Here is a 27,700-nt window from a genome sequence, read left to right as displayed (position 1 = left end):
TTGTACAACTACAGTATATATCATTGTTCCATATAAATACACTTAAACGGGCTTTTCGCTTATTGGCAACTTTGGGTTAACAACAACTTTTTGCTGGGAACCGAGAGGTTGTTAATAAGCAGCATCTACTGTATTATTATTATTATTATTATTATTATTATTATTATTATTTATTATTACATTCTGATTTTTAGATTGTCTTTTTTTTAGTGTAAAAAGATTTGTGGAATGGAAAAAAGTACATCTGCTATTTAGACATTTTCAATCATTTTGAGTGGTTCTCGGTTTTACATTGAGAATGACCTTTTCCCTATAAACCGTCCTGTTGTGTTGCCCCCTGTGACACCCATTACTACACACAGAGCAGGGTTCCCAGTGAAAGGCCACCGCCACACTTTCTGCAGTGAGGACGCTGGAGACAGCAGGCAGTTCATGTGACAAAGTTAGATAGACGATAGTGGTACTGAAATGATTCAATCTTAATAACCTAATATCAAATCTGTAAGGGAAAAAAGCGACCATTTTAAAACCACATTTAAAACTATTGTTTTTGTTACTGTCAAAATCATAAATCTGTACTAGAAAATCCCCGACTGATGGCTGTGGAAAGTCCTTCTGCCCTTGATGTCTTCTGAAGGAGCGGAGGGAGACAAACTTTAGACTTTTAGGGTGACATTTTTGTATGCCTTTGAGAGCACACATAGGCCAAAGGCCTTGTTATACTGCTGTAAGTTATTGCTGTTCCAGTGTAGTAGAATGGATTGTATTTCTTAGTATGATATGTATGGACTGTATTTCTTATGTTTTATGTAGATGCCACCCTTCTTTGAAGTACAATAGCATTGGTTGTTATTATCAGACCTGGGCTGCAGTGTATCTGTCTAGTTTAATATAACGCATGTATACAGAAGGTTTAAAATCACAGACCTAGCTTAAGAAATATTAACCTGATGTTGCATGGTGTCCCAAACAAGAACACTAGATCAAGGTCACGTGAAGGTCATTTATCCTGTTTGAGAGTTACATACACTTGACAAAAAAAAAAAAAAAAAAGAATTACTGCACACTGAAAGATGTACATGCTGTGTGATAAATATTCCAAACACGTCGCACAAAGCTTGCTATATGGACCACCTAATTCAATTTCCTTGACACAGTGCAACAGAGGGTTAAAGCCGGTCAGTAATCTCTCAACTTGCATACAATCTTAACTGCAATGAAATAGTGTATGCAGAATGCAAAGAAGAAAAAAAGTAGTATACATGTGATATATATAAGAAGCAATACCCTCCACACATTGGTAACTACGGCAACCATTCTAGAACATTGGTGTTCAAATCAATTTGAATTGCAGCCAGACGAGAGGAGCACAGTCTCATGAGAGTCCATTGGCCCTGAGACTGCAAGTAGTGCTTTGTTTGCTAACTGGAAAGCAGTGGAAATTTAAAAGACAAAAACAATGCTGTACAAAAATGCCACTTTGGATGAGATGTAAGGAAGGCTGCTTCGTGCAATTCATTTATCTGTGTTGGGTATTACTGCTCATGTATTTTGAGGTAAAACTGTTAAAAAAAATAAATAAATAAATATCTGAACAAAATGTCTTGATATACTGTAATCATGTTTAAAAAGATACAACTGCCTTCCCACTCCAGGGTCTGGCACAAAACAGTAGTTGCTAACCCTTAAGCACATGCTTCATTCTTTACTTGCTCTCCTGTACTCCGTATCCATGTTATATAGACAGCTGTTCACCTGACAGCAGAGGCTGAAATGCACTACACACGGCAGGGCTATGAAAGGTCTTGAATACAGCTTCATGGTGAAATATATATTATTTAAATAAAATAAAAGTTGCCTTCATTGTACTGTGTGTTTATTTTACAATGTCATAGATTGATTTTATACCGTGTGATGGCTTCCAAATCTAGGCAGAAAGCAAACACAAGCTTAATGGGCAACAACACAACCCACAATTTTAATGTTAAAAAAATAAGTCGGGTTTGATTTTTCGTTTAGGATCCCGACTACAGTTGTAACATTGTGCAATGCAAATATCCTATTAGATGGCATAGTAATTTTCTATAACCACATTATACAGTGTGTGTGTATATATATATATATATATATATATATATATATATATATATTAAAAACATTAATAAAAAAACAGGTATTATTTTATAACAAGTGAAAAAAAGATTTTCAATAAATTCTCCAGTGAATAGAAAACAAAAAAATACATTTGACAATGAATCCAGATACAAGAGATTCTGCACAAGTACAATCAGTTCAGGTTAGGAATCGTGTAGTCACTGCACTTCATAAGGGATTAAGATTAGTTCCACCTCCTTTTGTTGACGGGCAAAAGTATGCACTGTGCTATGCAGCCTGTCATATACCCAAGTCATTTCAATATGGTAATGTTTTTTTCCAATTTTCTTGTGGAATAAAATACTTTGATACTCAGCTGTTCTGAATGTTTCTTAACTAAGTGAACAGACCATCTATTCAGGTTTCATGATCATCAGCTGGGTTCTAGCATTGTGATACAGGTGGGTACAGCATGTGAGTAGGGCTCGTCTGAGGCAAGGTTAACACATCATCCTCAGTTCATGCACAATGTGCGCTTGGTTTCCACAGAGTGCGGAGCTCGATGAGCAGCCCTGCCTGGTTATGTGACACCTCTGTGAAAGACTGCCTAGGGGGTTTCACATTCAGGTGAATTTCCTACCTTTAAATTCAAAAAGAAAATCCAAGTTAGAAGACCACTTTTTAATAAACATTATCATCTCCATTGCAAAATAATTTAACATGCATATGTATTTATACACACAGCCACACACATATGATTACATTGTGGTAGGTGCTTTGAATGAGGTACAACGTGTTTCAAAAGGTATTTAACACATCTGGATCTCAAATAATGGATATACAGTATTTAAGACAAACTGGATTTTCAGAATTACACGGACAGCTGCACCAACAGTCTTCTGCCTTTTGAGGAAAGAGACTCCTCTTCCTGGATGGACAGGTGTAAAACTGTTCAGGGTTCAGTTTCTTATTTTACAAGTTGAATATTACAGGTATGTTCTTGAAATATGGCGGTTTAATTGACTTACCAAGTCATAGTCTTCTACGTATTTGTATTTCTTTTCTCTGTAAAAAGTCTTCTTCTTCAGTATGTGCAGGACAATCACATCACACAGAACTGTAGCCTAAGAGAAGCAAAGGTGATTTATACATTGAATTTGTATATCTCAATACAAACACAGTTCAGTCCCGGACAACCACTGCAACACGTTGGGTTCTATCCATCTTAGATATAGACACACACACACACACACACACCACTGTTAGGTCTGATGACAGTTAACCCAAAACCAATGCTTAAAGCACAGTACAGAAACCAGGATCACAGGACACAGTTGGAAATTAAGTGGAGATTGACTTAAGACAGAGGGAAGGAGACACTTCACACAGAGAGTGGTGAGGTTATGGAATAGGCTACCTAGTCACGGTGTTAGGCAGAATCACCCAACTTGACAAAGTTCTGAGACCGCACAAGCTTAGATGGGCTCAATGGCCGCCTCTCGTTCGTACATTTTCTAATGTTCTTCTGAATTATAACTGCAGTACATGTTTGTGTGTAACCGTGTATTACTCACCACTCCCAGAAGTGCCAGTCCTGAGCCAATGTTTATCATCGTTGGAATAATGTCAAATTTCCCTGCCTGTGAAAATAAGGAGTATGCTGAATGGTTTGGGTCAAATAACTCTTTCAGAATTAAATAACTGAGGATAACTAATTTAATACATATGTTTATCATATACGGAAAATGAAATACAATTCGGCATAGATATACATATCCTACTTTACGTCTTCATTATTTAAGTAGCTGTCTTTCCTAGACCAATATCCAAATGTGCAGAGCTGATTAGAGGAAACGGAACAGCCAAGACTCACCTTTCCAAACACCATGACATCAAAGCGAATTCCATAAGCCTTGATCAGTGTTCTGGATTCAACCTCGCCAGGACCCTTATAATATTTGGCAAACCTGTTGAAATAATCATCAGAGTAACCATAATAACAGAAGGTATTAAAACACATTGCATCAAAGTGCTGCCAAGTTGCCTTTTAGGTTTTTGATGAGAATCTATTGTTCAGTTAGTCCGACAGGTACTATACGTCATTACCTAGCGTACAGTGAGAATAGATTAAATGTGCTTTTTCTAACATCTTGGAAATGAAACTCTCAGTAATTTTTATTTATAGCAATGCCTTTTTTCTCACCGGAAGTTGTATCCAGGTGCCACTGTGTTCTGCACATCCTTGTTGTCCAGCCTGCGGAAGGTGTACTGGGGGACACACTTGGAGACCGACTGATCCAGATCACAATCCCATTTAATCTGGATTCCCATCACTCCACCCTGGAACAAACCCCACATACCGTGCTTTCTTCAAAAACACTTTTACCCCCTCCCAGGAAACCTTGCATTTACTTTAGGTTTTCACTCTTTCCCTAATAGTTACGGAGTCGATTGTGGTTTTCATTTTCAATTCCACAATGTGCAAGAGGTTTGAAGCTTCTGCCTTTTATATTTAAAAAATACATTGACAGCAGCACAGATTCTTAATTAAATTACTTTTAAAAGAAATTATTTTTGGCTCAGATACACACCCCAATCAAAGGTAAAAACAGAAAATAAACTCGGGTTACCCACTGAACAGTTTTTTTTTTTGTGTTTTTTTTTTTAAAGCATTTTATAAGAACTGGATTGCTTCAACCACCTCCCACCTCCAGAGATTACCCCTAAAAAGTTGGGGATGCAATCCAGGTTTATTCCCTGTACAATGCTGTAAAATTGTAATGCGTGGGAAGCAATTTTTCCTTGGTATTTAAAGACCCTTGCAGAAATAATGTATAATACAGCAGGCTGGTATACACTAAATGCTTAGCAAATGAGCCTGTGTGAGAGAGATGCTGGGACACAGACCTCCACAGCGATCTCCTGGAAGTCCTCCCCAGCCTCTCGGACAATGTCTCCCAGTCTGAAGATGGGACAGTCTGGGTCAGTCGTCCGGTTAAATACACATTGCTTCAGATAGCTGCCGTTAATATGCGGCAAAATATTTCTCCTGGCGGGGGGGGGGGGGGGAGACAATGCATGAAACAAGTAGGTCTCTACAATTTCTTCTGAAATAGGTAACATCGTACTATTTCAATAAATGCTGACTGCCAGGCAAATCTTGTCTAGCACAGATGAACCCCCCCCAAGATAGAATAGATTTTAAAACAAGCGTGTTGGGTGACACTGTTCTTTTTAACTGGACTTTATTTGATGCCATTTACTCCTGGAACCCATGAATGTGAATGTAGAGAACATAAAGCATTATCAAAAACACTTACCTGGTGAAGTTAAATTTGGGATATCTGATGTTGTTCTTTATTAGTACTGTAAATTGTTCTGCATCTTTCAGAAGGGCAGGGTGGCTTTGGAGAAACAAAAAGAAGCATTAATATGAACTCTTGTCGCTGTACATCTACACAGACAGCCCTTGCACTTCTTAACAACCTTGGTCTTGCAACTGCATCTAGTCGTTATTTCAATGAGGCAGCGCCCTCTTGTATTTGAAGAGAGTAACACACGTACACACATCACAAACATCACATTTGTATTGTCGTATTACTGGAGACTAAATGTGCAAATCTAAAAGGAAAAATGACAAGTATTTTATTTCTCATTGTGAAAACAGGTTTTGATTTGTGGTTTATTCATTCTTTACAGGAAAGGAAACCTCCCAATTCTGCTCCTTGGGGATCTCGTTGAGTCTGGAACTTACTGAGAGAGGTCAACATCATTCTCCAAGGGACACCAAGCAAGTACTTCACAGGTGTGAACAGCTGTGCTACTGTTGACAGGAACACATTTTCCAGTCTGAATACCTAAACATGGAAATGTATTTAGTCAGCTTTATTTCCAATGCACACAAAAAGTAATAATACTGTATGGAAGCATCGAGTATTGTTTAATTGCTCACAAACCACACACACACACACACACATATATATATATATATATATATATATAAGAAAAGCAATTGATAAACTGAAACCTTACTATTTTAATACCGTAATTAGCTATTAATTACTATTATCAATTACTTTTCTTTGTCATTAAGCATTTCTAGTGATTGATGGGTATCCTTGGATACAGAGCTGTTTGTAAATTTCTGTGTGTGTGTGTGTGTGTGTGTATATATATATATATATATATATATTATAGAATGAGAGGGAGAGAGAGATATTCCAAGTGATGGTGAAAACAGAAACGCTTTAAGCTTTAACAAAGAGCAAGTTGAAATAAGATGCATTTTACTAGCTACAAGTCTATCACTATACACTCCGAATCATACCATTGCTTCTAGGCGATTGTTCTCCTGCAGTGCAGTTACTGTCTGAGATACAGTGCGGGCTGTCCTCTGGCATCTGCGAGAAATACAGAATGTAGTGTAAACGTGAGGCAGTAGTTTACATTTCAATACAATCACTAAACCAGTAAGGTCTCTGGTTCTACCCTTACCTCAGGACAGCGCCCCTGCTGTTGGTTCAGAGTCATGATCAGGTTTGTCATCACAAAAAAGGAAGTCTCTTCCTGTGAAGGAAAAAGAAGATACAGGTTGCCTGGTGACACAGGCTTCACAGAGATCTTATACAGTATGTGCTGAATCAAATACCAGCTGAACTCTGTGAAGATGAATTCAATAGACCCCACTGTCTCTAGGCAGTTACCATTGCACATCAGCAGTTAATTGAGCCAATAGCTGGAGACAGCAGCCATGGTTAAGGTGACCATATGGCTCCGTGTTCAGCAGGATAGTTTGGGATAGTTCAGGCTTTTCAACTCACAACCCAATGCATTCTGGTAAGCGTAGTCCTGCTTCTCTTAAAGGTAAGAATGGTACCCGAGACAGGTAAAACGTACCACAATGCATTGGGTTGCGAGTTGAAAAGCCTTAACTGTCCCGCTAAACACAGAGCCATATGGTCACCTTAACAATGGTGGACAACATGAAACAAAACTGCTGTACATTACATACCCCAGAATTCAATTTTAATTCTGCCGTTGCAATCCTTATAAGGGCTTATGAAAAGAAGTAAAAAAAAACGAATGTATATAATTGATGATTCTGTTACTTGATGCAGTGTTAGCATTGTATAATTGCAAACTGTTGTTTTTGTTATTTGGTACTTTTTAAAAGCCACTATATGGTGTCTTAATTGTCATGCAATCCTTGGGAGAGTGTGTAGGTGTATCGGCGCGGATGATAGTGTGTACACAAGTGATTCATGGAGCAGTCTAATACCTGTGGTGGGATAATATAATCAGCCACATCCCAGATCTTCACTCCCTGGTCAGTGGTGTTGGTCACTGCGACGCCCTTCACCTTGGTTGTGACTGAACTGATGACCGAGTCAAACTGCTGGTAACCTTTCTGCCAAACAAACACCCAGCTGTGGACACAGGGGCAATGGGCAGTTTAACACACTTAGTTTTAAGTATGGATTCATAATGTTCAAATATTCTTATGAAAAACAAAAAACATTGGCATATTCTTTAAAGTTTTAATATAAACTTGGTAACCTTTCAAATGACCCTTTATGAAATAGAATGAAACAATCTTCAGCGCAGGGCGTCATTTTTTGATTCATGGGGGTGATTAAAATGTAATTATAACCCTAATAAACCCAATAGAAAGTTGGACACTGCTTCAGAAGAAGCCATTATCCCTCGCTTGCTAGCGTACTGAAACAGGAGAGTTTTTTGTATGTCAACGTAGTTTTTTGCTTTATTTTTTACGAAACGTGCACTCATATTATTAGAAACCACACGAGTCAAATTTTGACAGTGTCAATAATTCTTAATTCTAATCTTCTATTGTTTTGACTTTGAATTGAGTTATTTCGATTTGTTTTCACTATTTCCTGCGTCGGCCACAGTGTACGCGAAAAATAAGGAACGTCGTCTCCAGTAAAACAGGAACAGACTGGATCAAATTGTTGGGATGGCGTGGCGCAAGATTTAGTATGCATACACAGTAATCCTCACTTTACTTTGATTTAAAACGAAACTGAAACTTCTTAACTAACACGAACAGAGTGACCCAACTGGGCTGTACATAAAAAGTAGGCTACATATTTTGAAAAAAGAAGTAACATTAAAAGAGGTGTATTAAACAGAATTGTTTTTATAATATTATCCTTCTAATCGTTGCAATTTCGCGCTGTTAAATAAAGATCATGTCAAAGTTACATTCACCTACCGGAATACATCTTTACCGCAAATCCTACACTTACCCAATCACATACGCTAAGATCCCCAGCTGTACAAGTCTGTTTATTAGTCCGACCTTTCTGCTTTTAATTGACACTATTCTCGGTGTGTCGTATTCAAAAAGCACCGGGCCAAGAATTCTGCAGCAACCGCATGAAAAAGACATGTCTGTTTAACAATGCGCTGACTGTAGAAAACGATTACACTTTCCCACCAGACCAGTCACAAGACTTTCAGATGGAGTCACACAAACCACAAGAGGACAATGTTCACAGCTCTGTTAATTTGATCAGGTGTTTTAACTACATCATCAGGTCAGATGTTGTGCTGGTTGCCACCTCTTCAACAACATCTGTTTAATATCTAGTCTTTGGAATAGATGGCATTTAAAAAAAAAAAAAAAATACATAGCATGTATGTACAATATAGGCTACTGTCTTATTATTGTATTGTGCAATCTGAGCAATACGATGTTGCATATTAATGAGTCTAATCACACACATCTATGCCTGCCACCCAATTATGACCAATTGTCTTGTGATTGGTTACTATATATCTCCTCAACTTTAATCCAAAAGTGGCATTCCTTTTAATTTCAATAATTTCCTTTATTAATCTAGGTAGTAAAGCGAAGAGCACATGTTATCATTGACAGTGGAAGCACCACTATTAACAAGGTCATAGACTCTGAAACAGTGTTTTTTTTTTAATGAATAACATAACAATGAAAATTAATTAAACAAATAAAATTAATTAAAAAATTAACAATATACGTGAACCCATAAAGAAGACAGGGGCCTTTCCTGGTGCTGCAAAATGCACAAAAAATCACACTGTAGCTTAGCCTGGTAGGATATAGTTTGATCAAATCAACTTCTTAATCTTCAGATTCTGAATATAATGTGAAATGGAGCAGTACTGTCTTTTAAAATGAGCCAGTTATTCAAGGCAGTAAGCACTGGGGGTCCAGAGCAGTTCATTGCCCAGAGGCTCTTAAAAGGTCCTTTTTCTGTGCATTCAGCGTGGTACAAAAGGCTTGTAAAACATCACTTCAGGACAAAACTTAATTATCTGTCTTTGATTATCAATGAAAAATATACAGTATAAACACTCAGAACAATACATGGTAAAACGACAATAAAACAGTATAAAAAATGCACTGACGGCTGTAGTCTGTGAATTCAGGTTTGTAAGGGTACCCCTTTCCTTATTCCACTTAAAAACTGCACGTTGAGTCTTTTTTGATGAACAAACTCCAGTAGTTTCAGGGCCACTAAAGCTAAACCTAGAGTCTCATTTATCACCTTGATCATGTTTGATTAGCACCCTCTTCTCACAACACAAGCCAGTGTACTGCCCCTCCACACTGGGGTATCTCTCCCTAATCTTCCACACACTGCAGCTCGGTATCACAGTGCAGCTGCCTGGCTCCACGTCTCCAAAGCGCCACTGGGTGTACTGGCTGTAGGCGCAGTGGCGCAGCCACTTGGTGCTGGTGTGTGCCTGGCTGAGGTCCAGCAGCGGGCCCCTGTACAGCAGTACAGACTCCAGAGTCTGCCTGTCAAGGACGAGTCGAGAGAATGTAGCTGAGGTGCTGATGCAGTGCCCGGCGCTTCGGCGGCAGCACAGCTGCTCCTGCAAGCTTGGCATCGGGTGGCACTGTCCACAGCGGCACCACAGTGGAGGGTTTGTTTCGTGTTCCTTCGAATTCTCTCCCGTTTGTCTCACTTCTCGCATCTCCATGTCTTTGCTGCGGCTGGGAGGCCTCTGCAGCAAGCTCAGGCATTCTCTCATACTTTCATTGTGCAGCTGGAAAATAAATGAGATACAGTCCTTGTAAACCATGTGGACGGAGAACCACACACAGTACATGACAATCTCATCACCTTTAAGAACTTGTAGAGTTTGTAATATTTTTTCACTTTTTTCATTTTCTTTCCTTGGTTCCACATGCATTTGCTTGACCAAACAGGATAAGGATGTCAGACATCCCCTGTAGACCCCTCCCCTTCTTTTCCGAGGCGATAGTGACCAACAGGAAACATTCAAAGGTGTGGTACGGGAGATACATGACATTACCTTCCTGCCTGGAGAAAACATGTTAATTCCAGGAGTGAAAATTCTGAATAAACTCCCCATCATCTACCGTAAACAGTCTCACAACTTACCCTTCTCACTTGAACAGCGGCAGGTTTCATTTCCTGTAAGCTCTTTCTGAAGGGCCCTTTCACCACCGCAATGTTGTCCTCATCCACAAAGGAGACGTACAGAGGGCTCTACAGAAGACACAGGAGATTACAATCCTAACTCTGTCACCTTGGATACTATCTGTTTCTAACCACTCCTGTGCTTTGCTCATGTATGTTATTATTATTATTATTATTATTATTATTATTATTATTATTATTATTATTATTATTATTCTGTCAAAAAAACTTTTAAGTAGATTATTTTTTTTTTCTTTAAATAGGAATGCCCAATATAGATTTCACCTCGGTTATCACTCAGATCAGCTTTGGAATGACCAATTCGATTAGGCAGCTCCCCACAAACCATCCTGAGGACTTTAGCCAATCGATTACACTTGGATGGTGGGGGCCGCTGTTGCTTGGTGAGAAAAACTAATCACAGTCAATTGAAAAAAGCAAATGCAGCAACTAGATCGGCAACTATTATTATTATTTATTTCTCAGCAGACGCCCTTATCCAGGGCGACTTACAATTGTTACAAGATATCACATTATTTGTACATACAATTACTCATTTATACAGTTGGGTTTTTACTGGAGCAATCTAGGTAAAGTACCTTGCTCAAGAATACCGCAGCAGTGTCCCCCACCTGGGATTGAACCCACAACCCTCCGGTCAAGAGTCCAGAACTCTAACCACTACTCCGCACTGCTGCCCTACAGTAGTATCTACAGTAGTAAGCGCAAGCAAGATTCAAACCGGTCAGCTCCTGACTTATCAAACCTGTACTGGGTGAGCCACCTGGGAGCCCCACCTAACGTTTTCTAATTCACTTCAATGTAGCAGCGTTGGTAACCGGTCCTTACCTGTTTCAGATCCACAGATTCAAACTTCTTCCCAGTGTAGTTACTTTTGACCTCCTTTGAACAGCAACTGGGATGAACATATGTTGTAATGAACCAGTCAAGCAACACTGTAGTCTGAAAGGCACATGGAAGAAATAACCTTCAAGAGATCCGTGACTAACTAAACTGTGTACACACTTTACAGACAAGGGCGCATTAGCACAATATATCGCAATTGTTTTCAGACTCACCAGTGCGTAGTAGGAGAGTGTGGAGCCAATGTATATAATCAGCTGAACTGCACTGAATTTCCCTGCCTTTTGAAATGAAAAATAGACATCATTTAAGCAGCTTTAAAGGTCAGTATTATTATTATTATTATTATTATTATTATTATTATTATTATTATTATTATTATTGTCTTTAATTTTGTGTCAGGAGAAACTCTAAATGAGACTGCAGGTTTAACAGGAAGGGTTGTTCACTTTCAAACTGCTGAAACTTAAGCAGAGCATTAACCTGTTTAAAGGACTGAAAGATAATTAATAAACCTAGGGTCGGTGTACTTTTTAGCAGTTTATACACAGTGATCTGAGAACTTGGTTTCATTTTACATGCACTAAATAAAGCTAAAACTAAGAGCCCCAATCACCTTTCCAAAAACCATGACATCAAACCGGATTCCATACGCCTTAAACAGCATGCGTTCTTCCACTCCATTCTGCTTATAGTTTCTTGCAAATCTGCAAATAAAGACCAACAGCTTGCTCTCTGGTATACAGCGTTATCTGCTAAACCCACAGGAATTATTAATAGGCATATCAGTATCTCTTATGGTTTGTTATCAAGCAGCACAATTGCAAATTGCAACAGTATATTGTTGTTGCAAAGCCATTTCCAACTACATCACATCACTGCCAAAATGACAACGTTTAAACTGAAATACAACAGTTCCTCTGTCTGCCACTGGATGGTTCTCCAGCTCTAGGGTATTGTCCCACTTTGAAACAACTAAGACTAATAGCAACAAGCTTTCACTGTGGCTGACAACTCAAGCCTACCAGTCAACAGTATGCAATATCATCTATAGCCTAATGTGACATCACCAGCTCCTGGTAACAGTTTATCAGACACTGAAAGCGCATCCCTTCCCTGTAATACAAGATTAAACTCCTGCTAACCTGAAGTTCAAGCCAGGAAATATGGTCTTGTTGCTGTTTTTCTCGTCCAGTCTTCGAAAGCTGTACTCCGGGACGCACTTGTGAAACAGCCGATCCAGGTTACATTCCCAGTTGATCTGTATTGCTATCACTCCCCCCTGCAATGCAAGTGTATGCACAAACCACCCTTACACAGCGTGCAGAACAGTAGCTACAGAATAGAATAGAATAAGAAATGGTTGAATGGCAATGACTGACAGGTGGACAGACAGAGAGACACCTCCAGATATCCTCACAATCTGATACTCCCAGTAACTTATGTTAAATCACGTTAATACCAAGTTTCGTCCCCATTTAATCAGCAGTTTTATACAAAAATGTAAGCAAGACAAACCAAGGAAAAGTATGTAAAATGAAAGCTTCCTTAAGATGGTAAAGAATAATAGCACTTTTAGAAAGGCTTGTCGTTGGTTTTAGTTGTAAAGACTCAAGATCTACCCCTGTTAAACCTGTTATCACTCTATGAGCCAAATAAGCATACTCTTCAACACAAGAAAAAGGGGACAGTAAGTAAGGAAAGTCATGTGAAGTCCCCGGTTCTCCCTCCTTTGCTTTGTTTTCTCATTTCTCTGCAATGCAATCCAGAGGGTTGCAGTTGGCCGCTCTGGCCCTGAGAACAGAAGCCCCATTGTGTGACTCTACGAAGGGAAAACAATCAGGAACGAACCTCAATAGCCATTTCTGTGAAATTCTCCCCGGCTTCTTGGACGATATATCCCAGGCGGAATATCGGGCAGTATGGATCCGTCGTTCGGTTAAAAACACACCCTCGCAAATAGGTGTCATTCATGTGCGGCAAAATGTTTCTACTGTAAAAAAAACACAGCAGAATAAATGTGACATGCTTTTAATACAGCATGGTGCACTACAATAAGATACCTTGTATTATTATTATTATTATTATTATTATTATTAATTGGTCACTTAGCAGACACTTTTATCGAAAGCAAGTTACAGAGACTAGGGGTGAACTATGCATCACAGCTGCTGCTGCAGAGTCACTTACACTAGGACCTCGGTTTTATGTCTTATCCAAAGGATTGTAATCTAAAGTCTTACTTCGTGTAATTGAAGTTAGGGAATCCAATGTTGTTTTTAATTAAGACGGTAAAGTTTTCTGCTGATCCCAAAATAGCAGGTCTAGGGAGAAAAAAAGAATGACATTATTGACTGAGAATTCATTTTCATGCCTTTGACCCTTCACATTAGGGAAAGACAATAGTCATGTGTGATTTGATCCCATCAGTGAACCCAACTCTGCCATACAGATACCTGTTCCATTTGTATGCACTCAGAAGACTGCTTAAGCAGAGCTCCCTCTAGTAGTGGACTCAATCAATAAGAATCAGAAACAGTATTCTTACTACAAAACATTTGTCCAGGGGCTCCCGAGTGGCGCATCCAGTAAAGGCGCTCCTCGCAGGATGTGCCCTATAGCCTGGAGATCGCAGGTTCGAATCCAGGCTATGTCACAGCTGACCGTGACCGAGAGTTCCTAGGGGGCGGCGCACAATTGGCTGAGCGCTGCCCGGGTAGGGAGGGCTTAGGTCGGCAGGGGAATCCACGGCTCACCGCGCATCAGCGACCCCTGTGGCCGATAGGGCGCCTGTGGCTCTGCAGCGGAGCCGCCAGATCTGTGTTGTCCTCCGGCACTATAGGTCTGGTAGCATTGCTGTGGATCTGCAGTGCGAAAAATGACGGCTTGGAAGGAGCACGTTTCGGAGGACGCGTGTTTCAGCCTCCGTTTCCTGAGTCGGTGGGGGGGTTGCGAGCGGTGAGCCGGGGATACAGATAATAATTGGGCATGCTAAATTGGGGTGAAAACCGGGGTAAAAATAATTGGCGACGACTACATTTTAAAAAAAGAAAATAAAAAAAAAAAAAAAAAACATTTGTCCAGACTATAGCCTGCAGTCTGGTAATTATTATTACTATTTCTTTATTTATTTGACAGACGTCTTTATCCAAGGTGACTTACAGGTGCTATAGGGCACTACAGGGTTACAATGCAAGATTCATATTTAAATACAGTATGGTTTACTGTAAGTGCAAATAATACTAGTAAAATGCAATATGAAGTAGGATGTAACAAGTTAGGATTACAACAAGTTATAACTACAATGACATATTAGTAGTGCAATAGTGCAAGGATAGTGCATCAGCTGAGGATCCAGTAATGTGGTGTGTAGATCACAGGGACACAGTGAATGCATAGTAGGAGGTCTCGATCAAGAGATCTGCAAGTGCAGTCTAATCCTGAAAGTAACCGCTCCTCTGGAGAGCTCTGCACACTGGACGTTGTGACTGCAATGGGGAACAGATACCATCTGAAAAAAGGAAGCTCAGAAAACAGCATCGGAGGCAAAATCACGTCAGCTCTATTTATGGACTGGAAAGAAGAAAAAAGGGAGAACCAAGACGGACTAGCTGACAAACTGCTCGTCTTGATTTCCTTTTAGGGAAACAGAAACTCAACAGCCAGCCGCAACCAATGAAATACTGGGATTATTAATATGACAAAATCCTTTTCATTCTGTTTGCCCCCATTTTTTTCTTGAGGAAATCTAATTATTGTTATAATATACGCTACACAATCAAAATGTGGTTGTTTCCCAGTAGTGGCTGAAGGTATCTGAGTGGTGTATGGTTTAACTGAAGGCAATAGCCCAAACGTTTGTCAGCTTTAAATAACAGAATTTTGAGTTTGTAAAAAACATACACAATACCACACTGTGCTCTATAAAACACTTACTTGGGACCAACCCTCCTTTTCTCGATCGGACACCAGGCAAAAACCTCACAGGTCTTTACTGACCAGTCAAAATCAACACATTTGCCAGTCTGAACCCCTGAGGATATAAAAATCAAAACATTTTCAAAGGTTTCAATTTGTTCTATAACTTTTTTTTATAATTTTCTTCCTTTGAAAGGCCTCTAAAGGTACTATCTGAGTGATTTAAAAAGTGGCAGATTCTAATACTCAACATTATTCATGTACAGTACTGTGCAAAAGTTTTAGGCAGGTGTGAAAAAATGCTGTAAAGTAAGAATGCTTTCAAAAATAGACATGTTAATAGTTTATATTTATCAATTAACAAAATGCAAAGTGAGTGAACAGAAGAAAAATCTACATCAAATCAATATTTGGTGTGACCACCCTTTGCCTTCAAAACAGCATCAATTCTTCTAGGTACACTTGCACACAGTTTTTGAAGGAACTCGGCAGGTAGGCTGGCCCAAACATCTTGGAGAACTAACCACAGTTCTTCTGTGGATTTAGGCAGCCTCAGTTGCTTCTCTCTCTTCATGTAATCCCAGACAGACTCGATGATGTTGAGATCAGGACTCTGTGGGGGCCATACCATCACTTCCAGGACTCCTTGTTCTTCTTTACGCTGAAGATAGTTCTTAATGACTTTCGCTGTATGTTTGGGGTCGTTGTCATGCTGCAGAATAAATTTGGGGCCAATCAGATGCCTCCCTGATGGTATTGAATGATGGATAAGTATCTGCCTGTACTTCTCAGCATTGAGGAGACCATTAATTCTGACCAAATCCCCAACTCCATTTGCAGAAATGCAGCCCCAAACTTGCAAGGAACCTCCACCATGCTTCACTGTTGCCTGCAGACACTCATTCGTGTACTGCTCTCCAGCCCCTCGGCGAACAAACTGCCTTCTGCTACAGCCAAATATTTCAAATTTTGACTCATCAGTCCAGAACACCTGCTGCCATTTTTCTGCCCCCAGTTCCTGTGTTTTCGTGCATAGTTGAGTCGCTTGGCCTTGTTTCCACGTCGGAGGTATGGCTTTTTGGCCGCAAGTCTTCCATGAAGGCCACTTCTGACCAGACTTCTCCGGACAGTAGATGGGTGTACCAGGGTCCCACTGTTTTCTGCCAATTCTGAGCTGATGGCACTGCTGGACACCTTCCGATTGCGAAGGGAAGTAAGTGTCTTTCATCTGCTGCAGTAAGTTTCCTTGGCCGACCACTGCGTCTACGGTCCTCAGCGTTGCCCGTTTCTTTGTGCTTCTTCAAAAGAGCTTGGACAGCACATCTGGAAACCCCTGTCTGCCTTGAAATTTCTGCCTGGGAGAGACCTTGCTGATGCAGTAGAACTACCTTGTGTCTTGTTGCTGTGCTCAGTCTTGCCATGGTGTATGACTTTTGACAGTAAACTGTCTTCAGCAACCTCACCTTGTTAGCTGAGTTTGGCTGTTCCTCACCCAGTTTTATTCCTCCTACACAGCTGTTTCTGTTTCAGTTAATGATTGTGTTTCAGCCTACATATTGAATTGATGATCATTAGCACCTGTTTGGTATAATTGTTTAATCATACACCTGACTATATGCCTACAAAATCCCTGACTTTGTGCAAGTGTACCTAGAAGAATTGATGCTGTTTTGAAGGCAAAGGGTGGTCACACCAAATATGGATTTGATTTAGATTTTTCTTCTGTTCACTCACTTTGCATTTAGTTAATTGACAAATATAATCTATTAACATGTCTATTTTTGAAAGCATTCTTACTTTACAGCATTTTTTCACACCTACCTAAAACTTTTGCACAGTACTGTATGGTTTTCCATCAACATTTATTTACATAACATAACTAAGCACAATACAAATACAGTTATATGAGGAATGTAGTAGATCAGGGAAACAATTTTAAGGGAGTGAATAACAGCCCAAATAAACTAGTAAGCTCTTCTCTATGATGTTTTCTAAGTTAAGTAAGTTAACTAAACAATGATATACGAGGGTACAGGGGCACTGAAACTGGTTTGAAATGTAGATTGTTTAAAAACCTTACTTTTAAACATTACTTAAAGCAAGGTTCATTTTGCTTTCAGGCTCATTATTGAAGAATAGAATCATTGAGTTTTGCAGAATCCCAATTCCATACACAAATGTTTAAAGATGGCAGCTCAATTAAAACAGGCAATAGAGTAAAACATGACATACCATTACTCTTCTGGTCAGTATATCCCTTTGTGCAATCCTTATTTGAACGGCATTTTTTTCCAGAATCTGGCACCTAAAAACGATTGAAAAGGCCTGGTTTCTGTATGCAGGCTACATAAATGTACCTGCTTTTTTTTTCAAGGACATCAAGGATAACATTGTTAAGCTTGTCTATGTGTGTGACTTCAGTCAATAAGGCGTCCTTAAGTAAATCACTGAAAACCAAGTTTTTTGAACGAATGCTGCAGAATACACTTCTGTGTAAATGGATTGTCCTGTAAGTGAAGACTGAATAATGCATTCTGTAATATACAACAGCAGCTTCTCACTGTTTCAAGTGAGTTTCAGTTACAACGGGCAAGACGGAACACCTGACACTTTGATAGAGGCCCGGTTGTAGGTGCTTGAATGGTAGGTGCTTCCATGCATATATTTACAGCACCTTTGATAATATACAATACAGATGCCAACGCATTTGAAAGTAGTTACCTCCGGACAGCTGCCTTGTTTTTGATTCTTTGTGACTATTGCATTAGTAACAACAAAAAAGGAGTCTTTCCCCTGTGGAAGAAAACGAGATTTGTAATACAAAGTCAATTAGAACATACATAGCCCTTAAAGCATTAGTTAGTGAAATGTGTGTTTGTTATTTAGAGCAATTAACAAATGAGAACCAATGTATGTTGTGTTTAATTCCATGAGAAAATATCCTTGCATTATAGCTCACACTATCAATTGTGTAAAATTGCAGCACCTTTATAATCTACCCTAGTATTGCATCAACCTAACAGGTGTTTTGGACTATTGTTGTTTACTAAATATCATATTGCTTGTTTGTATAATACATTGCTACCCTTCCTATTCAGAGTTTGACTTTGTTTTAATAAACAGTTCCATTGGGGGCAATCTTTCTAATTGAAGGGAATCTGTGTTAGGGGTAAGATCTAATGACTGGATAAATATTCAAGGTCGCTTATATATTCTTAACATCTGGTGAGGGTGGCGTAGTCAACTATATTACATTTACTGCTGAACTGCACAGGGGGGTCACACAATTAGGCTTGGGGCTGGATTTCCTTAACCTACACCCCACCAGGATAATGCACATATGTTTGTTTTTTTGGGTGATTCTCCAATGAAATCCAGCTGTTACCTATCGTGGTGGTGTATAGGTTGATCCAACTGACCCATTTGTAGGCTGCAATAGTAGACCATGAGGAAAAGTCCAGTGAATTAACGGTTTACAGATAGGAGTTTCGGATACTGATCATTCCTTTAGCTTGCTCAAGAGCATGTTGTTTACAGTATTTTATAGTATGTACCTTGTAACATCAAGTAAGGTTTGTCTACTTGACTTGGTATAACGTAGGTTAGTGTGTTACCTGTGATAGACCACTGTGATCGGCCACATCCCATAATACTCCCTCCAGATCGGAGTCCTTGGTAACCGCCACGCCTTTCACTTTCGCGGTCACCGAGCTGACGACGTAATCGTGTTCCTGGTATTCCTTATTCCAAACCAGCATGATGCTGCGCAGTCGCAAACACAGTGTTAGCAGGTAGAATTGACACAGAAAAACATTTAGTCACGCTTACTGCAGGATTAAATTGTAATTATGGTGCTGCTATCCTTGCAGCAGATGTCGCACCATACAATGCTCCAAACCATCAGTTACCCAGTTGTTTGTTTTATTATTTAGTACTTTTAAAGTTTGATAGCACTGTCATAATACAGATTTAATTCTAGGGGAACAAATTATTGGCACACCCTAATCTGAATACAGTAAATACACGGGAATACAAAATTATAGAATTAATTAGCATCTATTTATTCTTGGAAAGTGCAATGTTATTAAGTTTTTGTGCACATCAAATGTTTCCAGTGAATAAGCCTACAATCTGCAGCAGACAGTGAATTTAACTCAAAAACACGTTAGGAGTCAAATTAAGGGAAAACTAATTCAGTCTCAGTGTTGGAGCAACATAACTCAGAAACACTCAGGATGATGACAAAGATCAGGAGAGAATAGTGTACAATCCTCTCCTTGGTTCTGGTAGGTCTCACTTTTAAAGACCTTCGTTTCAAACAATGTAAACTCAGGAATCTGAGCTATGCTACTCCATGATTCGTTGAAAGAAGGAACCACTGACCAAAACATTTTGTGATATATTATTTCAAAAGAAAAAATGAATTTATTTTATTATAAGTTGTATTCTTATTAATAATAATAATAATAATAATAATAATAATAATAATAATAATAATAATAATAATAATGTGATTGAAAAAGAATCAATCACTATGACGATGATATTGAAAATAATTTAATAGTTTTTATAAACGGTCAATAACTTGCATCTGCAAAACGTATCCTAATACCCCAATCTAACGGGCACAATTCAACAAATAGTATATTTTCCTCGACAATTCACCTCGAGGAACCGTCCTCATGTCCATTTTATTTCACTGTCAATGCTTTTGCAGTAGAAATCTCTAACTTGAATTTTGACTCACCAGATAAATGCTAAAATGGTCCCGTTTATGCTCCATTTCAGGGATCCCAGTTTAACGCTTCTAATCCGCACTAATTTAATCGTCTCGTACTCGCAGAAATCACGCAGACCCATTCTGATGCCTCTGAAAACGTTACAAAAACATAGCGTTCTTAATTCTCTTCCTTAAAATTAGCAAGGCACTCCCGTCGCATGCACGACTACGCGGAGGTACACGCGTATTCTGTTGTTCATTGTTAGAGATGTGGGCAGACAGCAGTATTAGCAACATTAGCACACGAATAGACACTAAGCACCATTACTATAATAAATATGCCAACGATATGCTCGTAAGGCAGTGTAATTACATTATTGTACTTCGTGTGCATTTTTTTTTTTGTGAACAACTGGAAATAGGGGTATTTTAAATCTTTCACTTAAACAGATAGGCACGTTTTAAGAAAGGACTACAGAAAAGACTTATTATTTCACTTCCTTTAACCCATTAATTGCTGTTGTCCTCGTTTGAGGACAGCTACTTTGTATTTTTTGGAGCATTTTTAACTGGTATCGACCTGTTATTTTCATTTTCTCTTTAATTGTTATGATAACTTATTCTCAGTTTGTAAACAGCAAAAAGGAAGTATACATTTAACTGTTAATTCTGCAAATATAGCCCTTAAGGTGCTTTTATGACGTCTCCATATAAAAAAAAAGAAACGCAAGCCTAAAAATGATACATTTCTTTGTGTTTTTCTAACCCACAGGATAAAACTCGATTTTCTATTTGTTGCGCGTCATAGCCAGCGTGAGATTGCGCTGGTCTATCTATCTATCTATCTATCTATCTATCTATCTATCTATCTATCTATCTATATATATATATATATATATATATATATATATATATATATATATATATATATATATATATATATATATATATATAAACAGAACTAGAAATAATCATCTAATTATACCAGCAAGAGCAGATGTGTTGAAATGTGGTTTGAATTTGGGTTTTGAATTTAGCAATACAACCTTTAATTTCAGGTTTTTAGTATTAATTGAGATCATGACTTTAAAAGACGTATCCGAACATCCCTCTTTGCTAAAGATGCAATGCCGTGGTAAAGTGATAGCGTATCGAAGCGGTTAAACCGCAGTAAGGGTCCAGCACGGATCCCTCAGCCCACACATTGGAGCAGCACAATGCATTCATTCAGAGGGGTCCTCGTGGTTAGAATTCCTGACCGAAAGTGTAATACTTCTAAAATGTAAAGGCTTCGGAAATTCGGAGATTTTTGTTATAACAATAGAGCCGCAATATCTTTTAATGAATAATTAATTAGTAATGTTCAGTTAAGGATCTCCCTTATAAAAATGTACTAACTATACTAAAAGTGTAATTTAGCCATGGTAAAGCATACAAGGTACGCACTGCATAGCCCACAGGGATATGGTCAAGCCTATTGAAAAACATGACCGATAATGGTAAACTGCTATGTGAAAACTGCACAATGACCGTGGAAATGCACTGCTGTAAACTTCCATAGGCGTCATTATATTCCAAAGATCTATTCATTTACAGACTCTGCAATGTGAGTCATCACAGTGGGTGCGATTTTTCCAAGTCTGCAAAGAATAACTAACATTATCAGTACTGTAGTGGAACAATTTTCTGAATCAAAGCAAATATTTTATAATGCATACTTGCACTCATTTCGGTGAAAATGGTCGATTTATGTCATTGTAGCGGTCCTGGGGAGGATAAGGTCAGGATAGGGTAGAGGTTGTGTGTGTGCGTGCAGGGGTTGCCTGGTGGTGTGTGCGTGCAGGGGGTTGCATGTTGTGTGTGGGGGGGGGGGTTGCAATGTATGTGTATGCGTGCAGGGGGTGCCTGTGTGTGTGTGAATGTGTGTGTAGGGCAATTGGGGTGCAGGTTTGACGCGCAAGATGTAGAGGGCGGAGCGCATATACTTGGAAAAGACCTGGAGATTCGGGGAAGACGAGTGAGAGAGAAGGGTGTGCGTGGAGAGATAGAGAGATAGAGAGGGAAAGTGCATACGGTAGAGTAAAGAAAAAGCTACTTGAAATCGTTTAATTTCATTTTTGACTCCCAGTTCCCTTCCCTACTTTATCATTTTATTTGATTAATTAATAGGGCAGCAGTGTGGAGTAGTGGTTAGGTCTCTGGACTCTTGACCAGAGGGTCATGGGTTCAATCCCAGGTGGGGGACGCTGCTGCTGTACTCTTGAGCAAGGTACTTTATCTAGATTGCTCCAGTAAAAACCCAACTGTATAAATGGGTAATTGTATGTAAAACTAATGTGATATCTTGTAACAATTGTAAGTCTCCCTGGATAAGGGCGTCTGCTAAGAAATAAATAATTATTGTTCATAAATAAACGGCTTCAGCCTTCATTCCATCACAGCCTCAGTTTCATTTCTGTCCCCAAAAGAACCCGAAACCGTAAATATAGTTAGGCAATGGTAATAGCAGTATGCAGTATGAGTATATAATAGAAGGGGTAACCTTCTTGCTAAGTTTCCACTGTTTTACTGCAGGACACCACTGGGTGTCAGCCTGCAGTAAAGTATGAAAATACTGTGATCAGACTTCTCAGCAGAAGGAAAGCGATCCAGCTAAATAAAAAAAGGGTTTTATAGCAGGATGTTTCCAGCTGGAAGCACCATCTCGTTCATCAAGATTGCCTTTCCTCGTTTTTATAGCGGTAAGGAGTTGTATAACTGATTAAACATTGTATGTGAATATGGACAGAGTAGGATGGGAATGGTGTTTCTCTGGGACAGTTCAGGATATCTTTTAACTCACCCTTTAGAAAAGTTTACCATGGTAGATTTGCACAATTTTTCACTTTTCCTATGGTTTTACTATGTATTTACCATAGTTTACTATATGGTTTGCCATTTTCTAAATATGCTTTACCCTTCCTCTACTATGCTTACCTGTGGTTTACCGTGCATTCACTGTGCTTTATTACACTTGGCTATGTATTTACTATGGGACATCACAATGAATTCTGGTTCGTGCAGTCTCATAAAGGAAAGAGACATGTAAAAGCTGGTACCTGAATGCATTGTAGAGTGAGTTTAAAAAAAAAAAGCATCCTGCAGCCTGATGACTTCGTCAGTGTTGCTTTTTGACTAAAGCTGTTTTTTTAAATTTTTTTAAAGCATTTTGAGATGGCTCCTGAATTCCACGAATGTAACAATAAATATGTCACAATATTAGAAAATGACAATCTATGAGGAAAGACTACTTCCATCCATACGGTTGAGAGATGGGTTCATCGGAAGTCTATGAGCTGCCTGGATTCATCATCTAAATTTCCCTTTTTGCAAATTAGAGCTGGAGTTGCTCAGTGGAGAGGTCATTTGGGTCTTATTAACACAATTAGTTTAGCATTGATCTGGTGAGTCACAATTGAAATCAAACATTTCTACTGCCACAACACTAACACCCACTAAGAAATTGGACATCTCTTAATACTGAGGTCTTTTCTCCTTACTGAGTTTTATTGTTATTAAAGAATAAATACAACGAATAATAAAATACATTAATTTACATTGCTACTATTTTTTGTTTCTGTTAAACATTTTTTTTTGTTGTACTTTAGCCCTTTATTGTGAAGAAACATCTCACAAACTAAAAGTGTACATAGAGTATAACCACAATTAAACACTGTGTGTATACAAGTGCCTTTTTCTGCTGTGCACTTGATTCTTTTGTAAAAAAGTGAGAGTGCATGCCCCCCCCCCCTCCCCGGCTCTGCCGCCCCTGTTAAGATCACCATACTCTGTTGACTTAAACCAGATCCTAGTCCTTTACATGCATTAACATCATTGTTTTTTTAATGCATTTCAATATGATAAATAGCAAATGTAAATCAGCTTAATGGAGCCAATTGTATTTTAGCAGTGGCTAAATATAACGCAGCTATTTCTTTTTACCTTGCATGTCAAAAGCTAGTCTGAGCCAGTGAAACTGACTGATATATTGGCATGACTTTTTTTATAATCACTGTCTCAAGCAGTTACGGATTTCACATCTTTTGTTCCACACAAGCTTGCTGAGGCTTAGACCTTACAGGTGTTTTTTTTTTTGGACACAATCTGTACGCTGGTAGTAAATAACAAATCACAATGCAATCAGCTGGAGCTGTAATACTAACATTCATCAGCGGAGCTCTGCTGGTGTTTGGAGTGCTGTGGAATCTCTTCAATCTTGTCATGACCGTCCATCTGCAGAGGAAAAGCAAAAGTTATCAGACACTTGAATTCATAATTTCATGCACCTCACTCTCCAATATGATCTTGGACTTGTCAACGATTTACAGTCTATATTTGTATGAGTTTAAAATCTACTGCACTACCGACATGGGAAGAGTCATACCAGTGGTCTTCTTCATCTTGTTCAGTGCCAGCGCTTCAAGTTTCTGGTCCATTGCTTGGCTTTGTGTCTTCTACTGTGTGAAGATCATCAGCCTACCAGCCACTCTCTTCATCAAGCTCAAGAGGAATATCTCGCTGGTTGTCAACGGGGCTCTCATCCTCTCTGTGTTCTTCTGCTTCGTCTTGTTCTGCCCATTTTTGTATCTTATTCCAATAATGCCAGCAAACGCTACTGCTAACAACACTTACAATATCAACAACACCCTGGGCACGCCATGCACCAAACCTGCTTTCAGTTTCCCAAAGAAGTTTGCCAGCGATCTTTACTTTTTTATCTTTGTGTTATTTCTATGTCCCATCCCCCTCATAATCATGGTGACCACCAGCAGCCAGCTTGTGGTCCATATCTACAAGCACACCCAGCAAATGAAAAGAAACCAGAACGAGTTCCAGAGCAGAAACTCCTACCTACTGATCTGCAAAATGATCATTTCCCTGGTGATAGTGTATTTGTTCACCATCACGCTGGCGTTCGTTTACTTCTTGACTCTGGGAAAAGATGAAAAAATGTCTGACGAGTCCCTTTTTTTAGATACGGCCTTCTACTGTGCAGCAACAGGAGTTCTGTTGACGGCCACTAACAAGAATCTGAAGGAGAAACTTATGTCTGTGTCCTGCTGTGGAAAAATACAGCAGCAGAGTGAGCCGAAGTGAGAAGCCATATTGATTCAGAGCATTAGTCACTATTTATTTATAGTGTGCATTTTGCACTGTTTTTGTGAAAGTAAAATGAAATGCCCAGTGTTTCTAATGAGAAACAGCTCAGCAGGTTAATATAAAGGGCTACAGTCTCAAAGCTAATTACTCTGAATCGTCATTAGCACATTATGTTATTTATTTCAGACAAACACACCCAATAAAGTTACCAAATCAGATATATACAACTAAGACATTTAACTTAGGAACTTGTAAGAAGTCTCAAGTGGTTTCTTATTCATATTTGTATTATTTCTTTCAGATAAAAATTGCGCTAATGACAGATTGGAGTAAATAGCTTTGAGAAGCTAGACCAAGACTCTTAAGTCCATCTTTTTGTCTTTCTAGTTTTGACTCATTGCTGGAGTATTTTGCTTTCATGAAAACACAGTGCAAATAGCAGCCTGGTCTGTGGGGTCCATTTAATCGTACAAATTAGCTTAAATTGATTAGAACGTCTGCTTGAGCTAAATAAAATATGATGAGTAATAACTAAGCCTGATATTAATATTTTAATTTTCCTGACTGACTTCCTCTTATTGCTGTTGTTTTGTGTAAATATAAAGATGCATTTGGTGGAGATTAAGGTGTATGTAAAATCAGCATTTGCTTTAGCTATTGTTACATAGAACAATCTACCAAATACATTTTTCTACAATGAAAAAAAATAGTAAAAATCATTTAATGTAAAGCTGAGGAGTTGTTTTTTTTTCTTTCATTGAATGTATCTTTAAATATAGAACTGTGTGTGGCTGTTGGTGTGTTCAGATTTTACACATATAAAAATGCAATGTTGTACTGTATACAACATAGATTTTGGAAGCAAATGCAAAATTCAGCTATATTTTATAATATAAAACGAGCAAGATACTACTGAGAAGAAGAAATGAACAGCTTCTGCCTGCAACTAGGTTGTTTCTTGCTAGTACTATATCATTAAACCTAGTACAACAACAAAAATATTGTATAGATATATGTGTGTGTGTGTGTGTGTATAAATTCTGAAAGTAATAAAGGAGGTAATTACCTGTAATTATAATATTCATGGTTGCCCGGTTCATATAAAGTGTTGCATCGGAATGTTTTGTAATGTAAATGCAGGTTGTTCTGTAGAGCTGTGGTTAAAATAAATTGTATTTGGTAGTAATGTTTGCTGTGATCCTATTCCTGCTACTCCAGTACTCTAGTCGTGTGCTGAAGTGCTGTTGGATTCTCTATATTTCTTGTAGTAACCAATAAAAAAAATAATAATAATATGAGTTGGTGTTTTGAGGGATCTTTATAAAAACAGCTGTCCAGAGGACATGGTGTACAAAATTCAAATTCCCCTCTAAAGTTTTAAAATCTGTTCCTTTAATATCAGCTGCAGTAACATTTTCACTGCCCTGTGTCAACTGTTTATTTCAAATAAGTTTTCTTAAAATAAATATATTAAATTATGTGTCATTTTCCTACACACACACACACACACACACACACACACACACACACACACACACACACACACACACACAACATGGATTGCTTTAAGAACCACTGAGAATGGCAAAGAACATAAAGTGATGTAATATGAAGCATGTACATCAAAGTGGGGACAAGCAGCATACACAGGGTGATTGTCCATCTTTTTCTCTTACTAGTTCTGAATCATTGCTGGTGTGTTTTTACTTTCACCAATACACAGTGCAAAAAGCACATGGGTCTGTGGTAAACAAATGTGCCTTAATCAGGCATTTATTATATTGATTGATTATTGGCATAAGTTATCTTTAATTGATTACATTTGTGATAATCTGCATTTGTTAATAAAATATGAAAAGTAATGATAAATCAGCACTTCATATTGGCACCACAAGGCTTTCCCTTTCTGCAAAGCAGAGCCAAAGAAAAAAATGTGTATCTGACTCTGCAGCAGCAGGAGCTTTGCACCTTGGTTCTCTACCAGCACCAGGGAGGCCCTTTGGTCAGTAAAGATCCTGTCATATTGGTGCTTCTGGTGGTCTCAGTGCCTGATGGTTTCAGTTCCTAGTGGACTGATTTCCACAGGGCAAAACACAGCATCGTAACTCATACTAATGAAGCTCTTCTGAGGGCATGCAGTCCCTGAGAGTGCAAAGGACTGGTTGAGCCTAAAAGGCTGCAGGGTTGAGCCTCTCTATTCTTCTTTTCATCCACAGAGAAGATGCAGCTCTGTGACTGGGCAGAGGCGCTGCACAGTTAAAATCTGTGTTTTTGTGGCTGGTGACCATCTTGGCTCAGGAGTGGAGGAACAGCCTGGAGCCAAGATGGCCACCTTTGCACAGCTACATGCTTTTAATTAAGGTAATTGGTTTGCAAATGTGTCCAGTCCAGTGCCGGCTGTGCTGAATTGTGTGCTGGGTTTGTTAAGACCACTATACGCGGCTGTGACTTTAGCCAGATTCTGTTCCAGGCCTTTAGAACTGATGTGCATTGACCGAGTATGCCACCTCAC

At 38.9% G+C, this 27,700-nt stretch overlaps 2 protein-coding genes across 4 annotated transcripts; both read right to left on the bottom strand.

Moving 5' to 3' along the window:
- Positions 1–1,950: 1,950 nt before the first annotated feature.
- On the bottom strand, positions 1,951–8,622 carry p2rx4a (purinergic receptor P2X, ligand-gated ion channel, 4a). 2 transcript variants are annotated; one of them, XM_034901900.2, is made up of 12 exons: positions 8,364–8,621; positions 7,373–7,520; positions 6,589–6,660; positions 6,422–6,494; positions 5,849–5,951; positions 5,415–5,498; positions 5,002–5,143; positions 4,298–4,434; positions 3,968–4,061; positions 3,669–3,734; positions 3,123–3,218; positions 1,951–2,734 (listed from the first exon to the last, which is right to left on the bottom strand). In XM_034901900.2, exons 1-12 carry the CDS (start codon positions 8,504–8,506, stop codon positions 2,702–2,704), a joined length of 1,191 nt encoding a protein of 396 aa, XP_034757791.2. In that variant the 5' UTR covers positions 8,507–8,621; the 3' UTR covers positions 1,951–2,701. The 2 variants fall into 2 exon arrangements, with proteins under 2 accessions (XP_034757791.2, XP_058850639.1); XM_058994656.1 differs by lacking the exon at positions 1,951–2,734 and adding an exon at positions 2,811–3,022 and having other exon boundaries at positions 8,364–8,622.
- Positions 8,623–9,021: 399 nt separating this feature from the next.
- On the bottom strand, positions 9,022–24,613 carry LOC117426703 (P2X purinoceptor 4-like). 2 transcript variants are annotated; one of them, XM_034901898.2, is made up of 14 exons: positions 24,473–24,613; positions 24,252–24,321; positions 18,944–19,091; positions 18,051–18,122; positions 17,562–17,634; positions 15,348–15,444; positions 13,655–13,735; positions 13,263–13,404; positions 12,557–12,693; positions 12,028–12,118; positions 11,627–11,692; positions 11,397–11,510; positions 10,509–10,616; positions 9,022–10,149 (listed from the first exon to the last, which is right to left on the bottom strand). In XM_034901898.2, the coding sequence occupies exons 3-14, from the start codon at positions 19,085–19,087 to the stop codon at positions 9,634–9,636; spliced, it is 1,641 nt and encodes a 546-aa protein (XP_034757789.2). In that variant the 5' UTR covers positions 19,088–19,091; positions 24,252–24,321; positions 24,473–24,613; the 3' UTR covers positions 9,022–9,633. The 2 variants fall into 2 exon arrangements, with proteins under 2 accessions (XP_034757789.2, XP_034757788.2); XM_034901897.2 differs by lacking the exons at positions 24,252–24,321; positions 24,473–24,613 and adding an exon at positions 20,077–20,400.
- Positions 24,614–27,700: the final 3,087 nt, after the last annotated feature.

The sequence above is a fragment of the Acipenser ruthenus genome, chromosome 21 (genome assembly GCF_902713425.1).
Source record: "Acipenser ruthenus chromosome 21, fAciRut3.2 maternal haplotype, whole genome shotgun sequence".
In the NCBI taxonomy this organism is placed as follows: Eukaryota; Metazoa; Chordata; class Actinopteri; order Acipenseriformes; family Acipenseridae; genus Acipenser; species Acipenser ruthenus.
The sequence above is the reverse complement of the archived record's forward strand: the minus strand, read 5'-3'. Positions and strand labels throughout refer to the sequence as shown.

Excerpts from the sequence above, each read along its gene's own strand:
- p2rx4a (XM_058994656.1), bottom strand. The coding sequence starts at position 8,506 with ATGTCTTTTTCATGCGGTTGCTGCAGAATTCTTGGCCCGGTGCTTTTT. Across the intron at positions 6,495-6,588 it reads AGCAGGGGCGCTGTCCTGAG|ATGCCAGAGGACAGCCCGCA; the intron begins GTAAGGGTAGAA and ends TATTTCTCGCAG. Across the intron at positions 3,023-3,122 it reads ACGTAGAAGACTATGACTTG|GAAGAGGAGTCTCTTTCCTC; the intron begins GTAAGTCAATTA and ends CTGTCCATCCAG.
- LOC117426703 (XM_034901897.2), bottom strand. The coding sequence starts at position 20,189 with ATGGGTCTGCGTGATTTCTGCGAGTACGAGACGATTAAATTAGTGCGG. Across the intron at positions 18,123-18,943 it reads ATCACAGTGGTCTATCACAG|GGGAAAGACTCCTTTTTTGT; the intron begins GTAACACACTAA and ends TTTCTTCCACAG. Across the intron at positions 15,445-17,561 it reads TACTGACCAGAAGAGTAATG|GGGTTCAGACTGGCAAATGT; the intron begins GTATGTCATGTT and ends TTATATCCTCAG.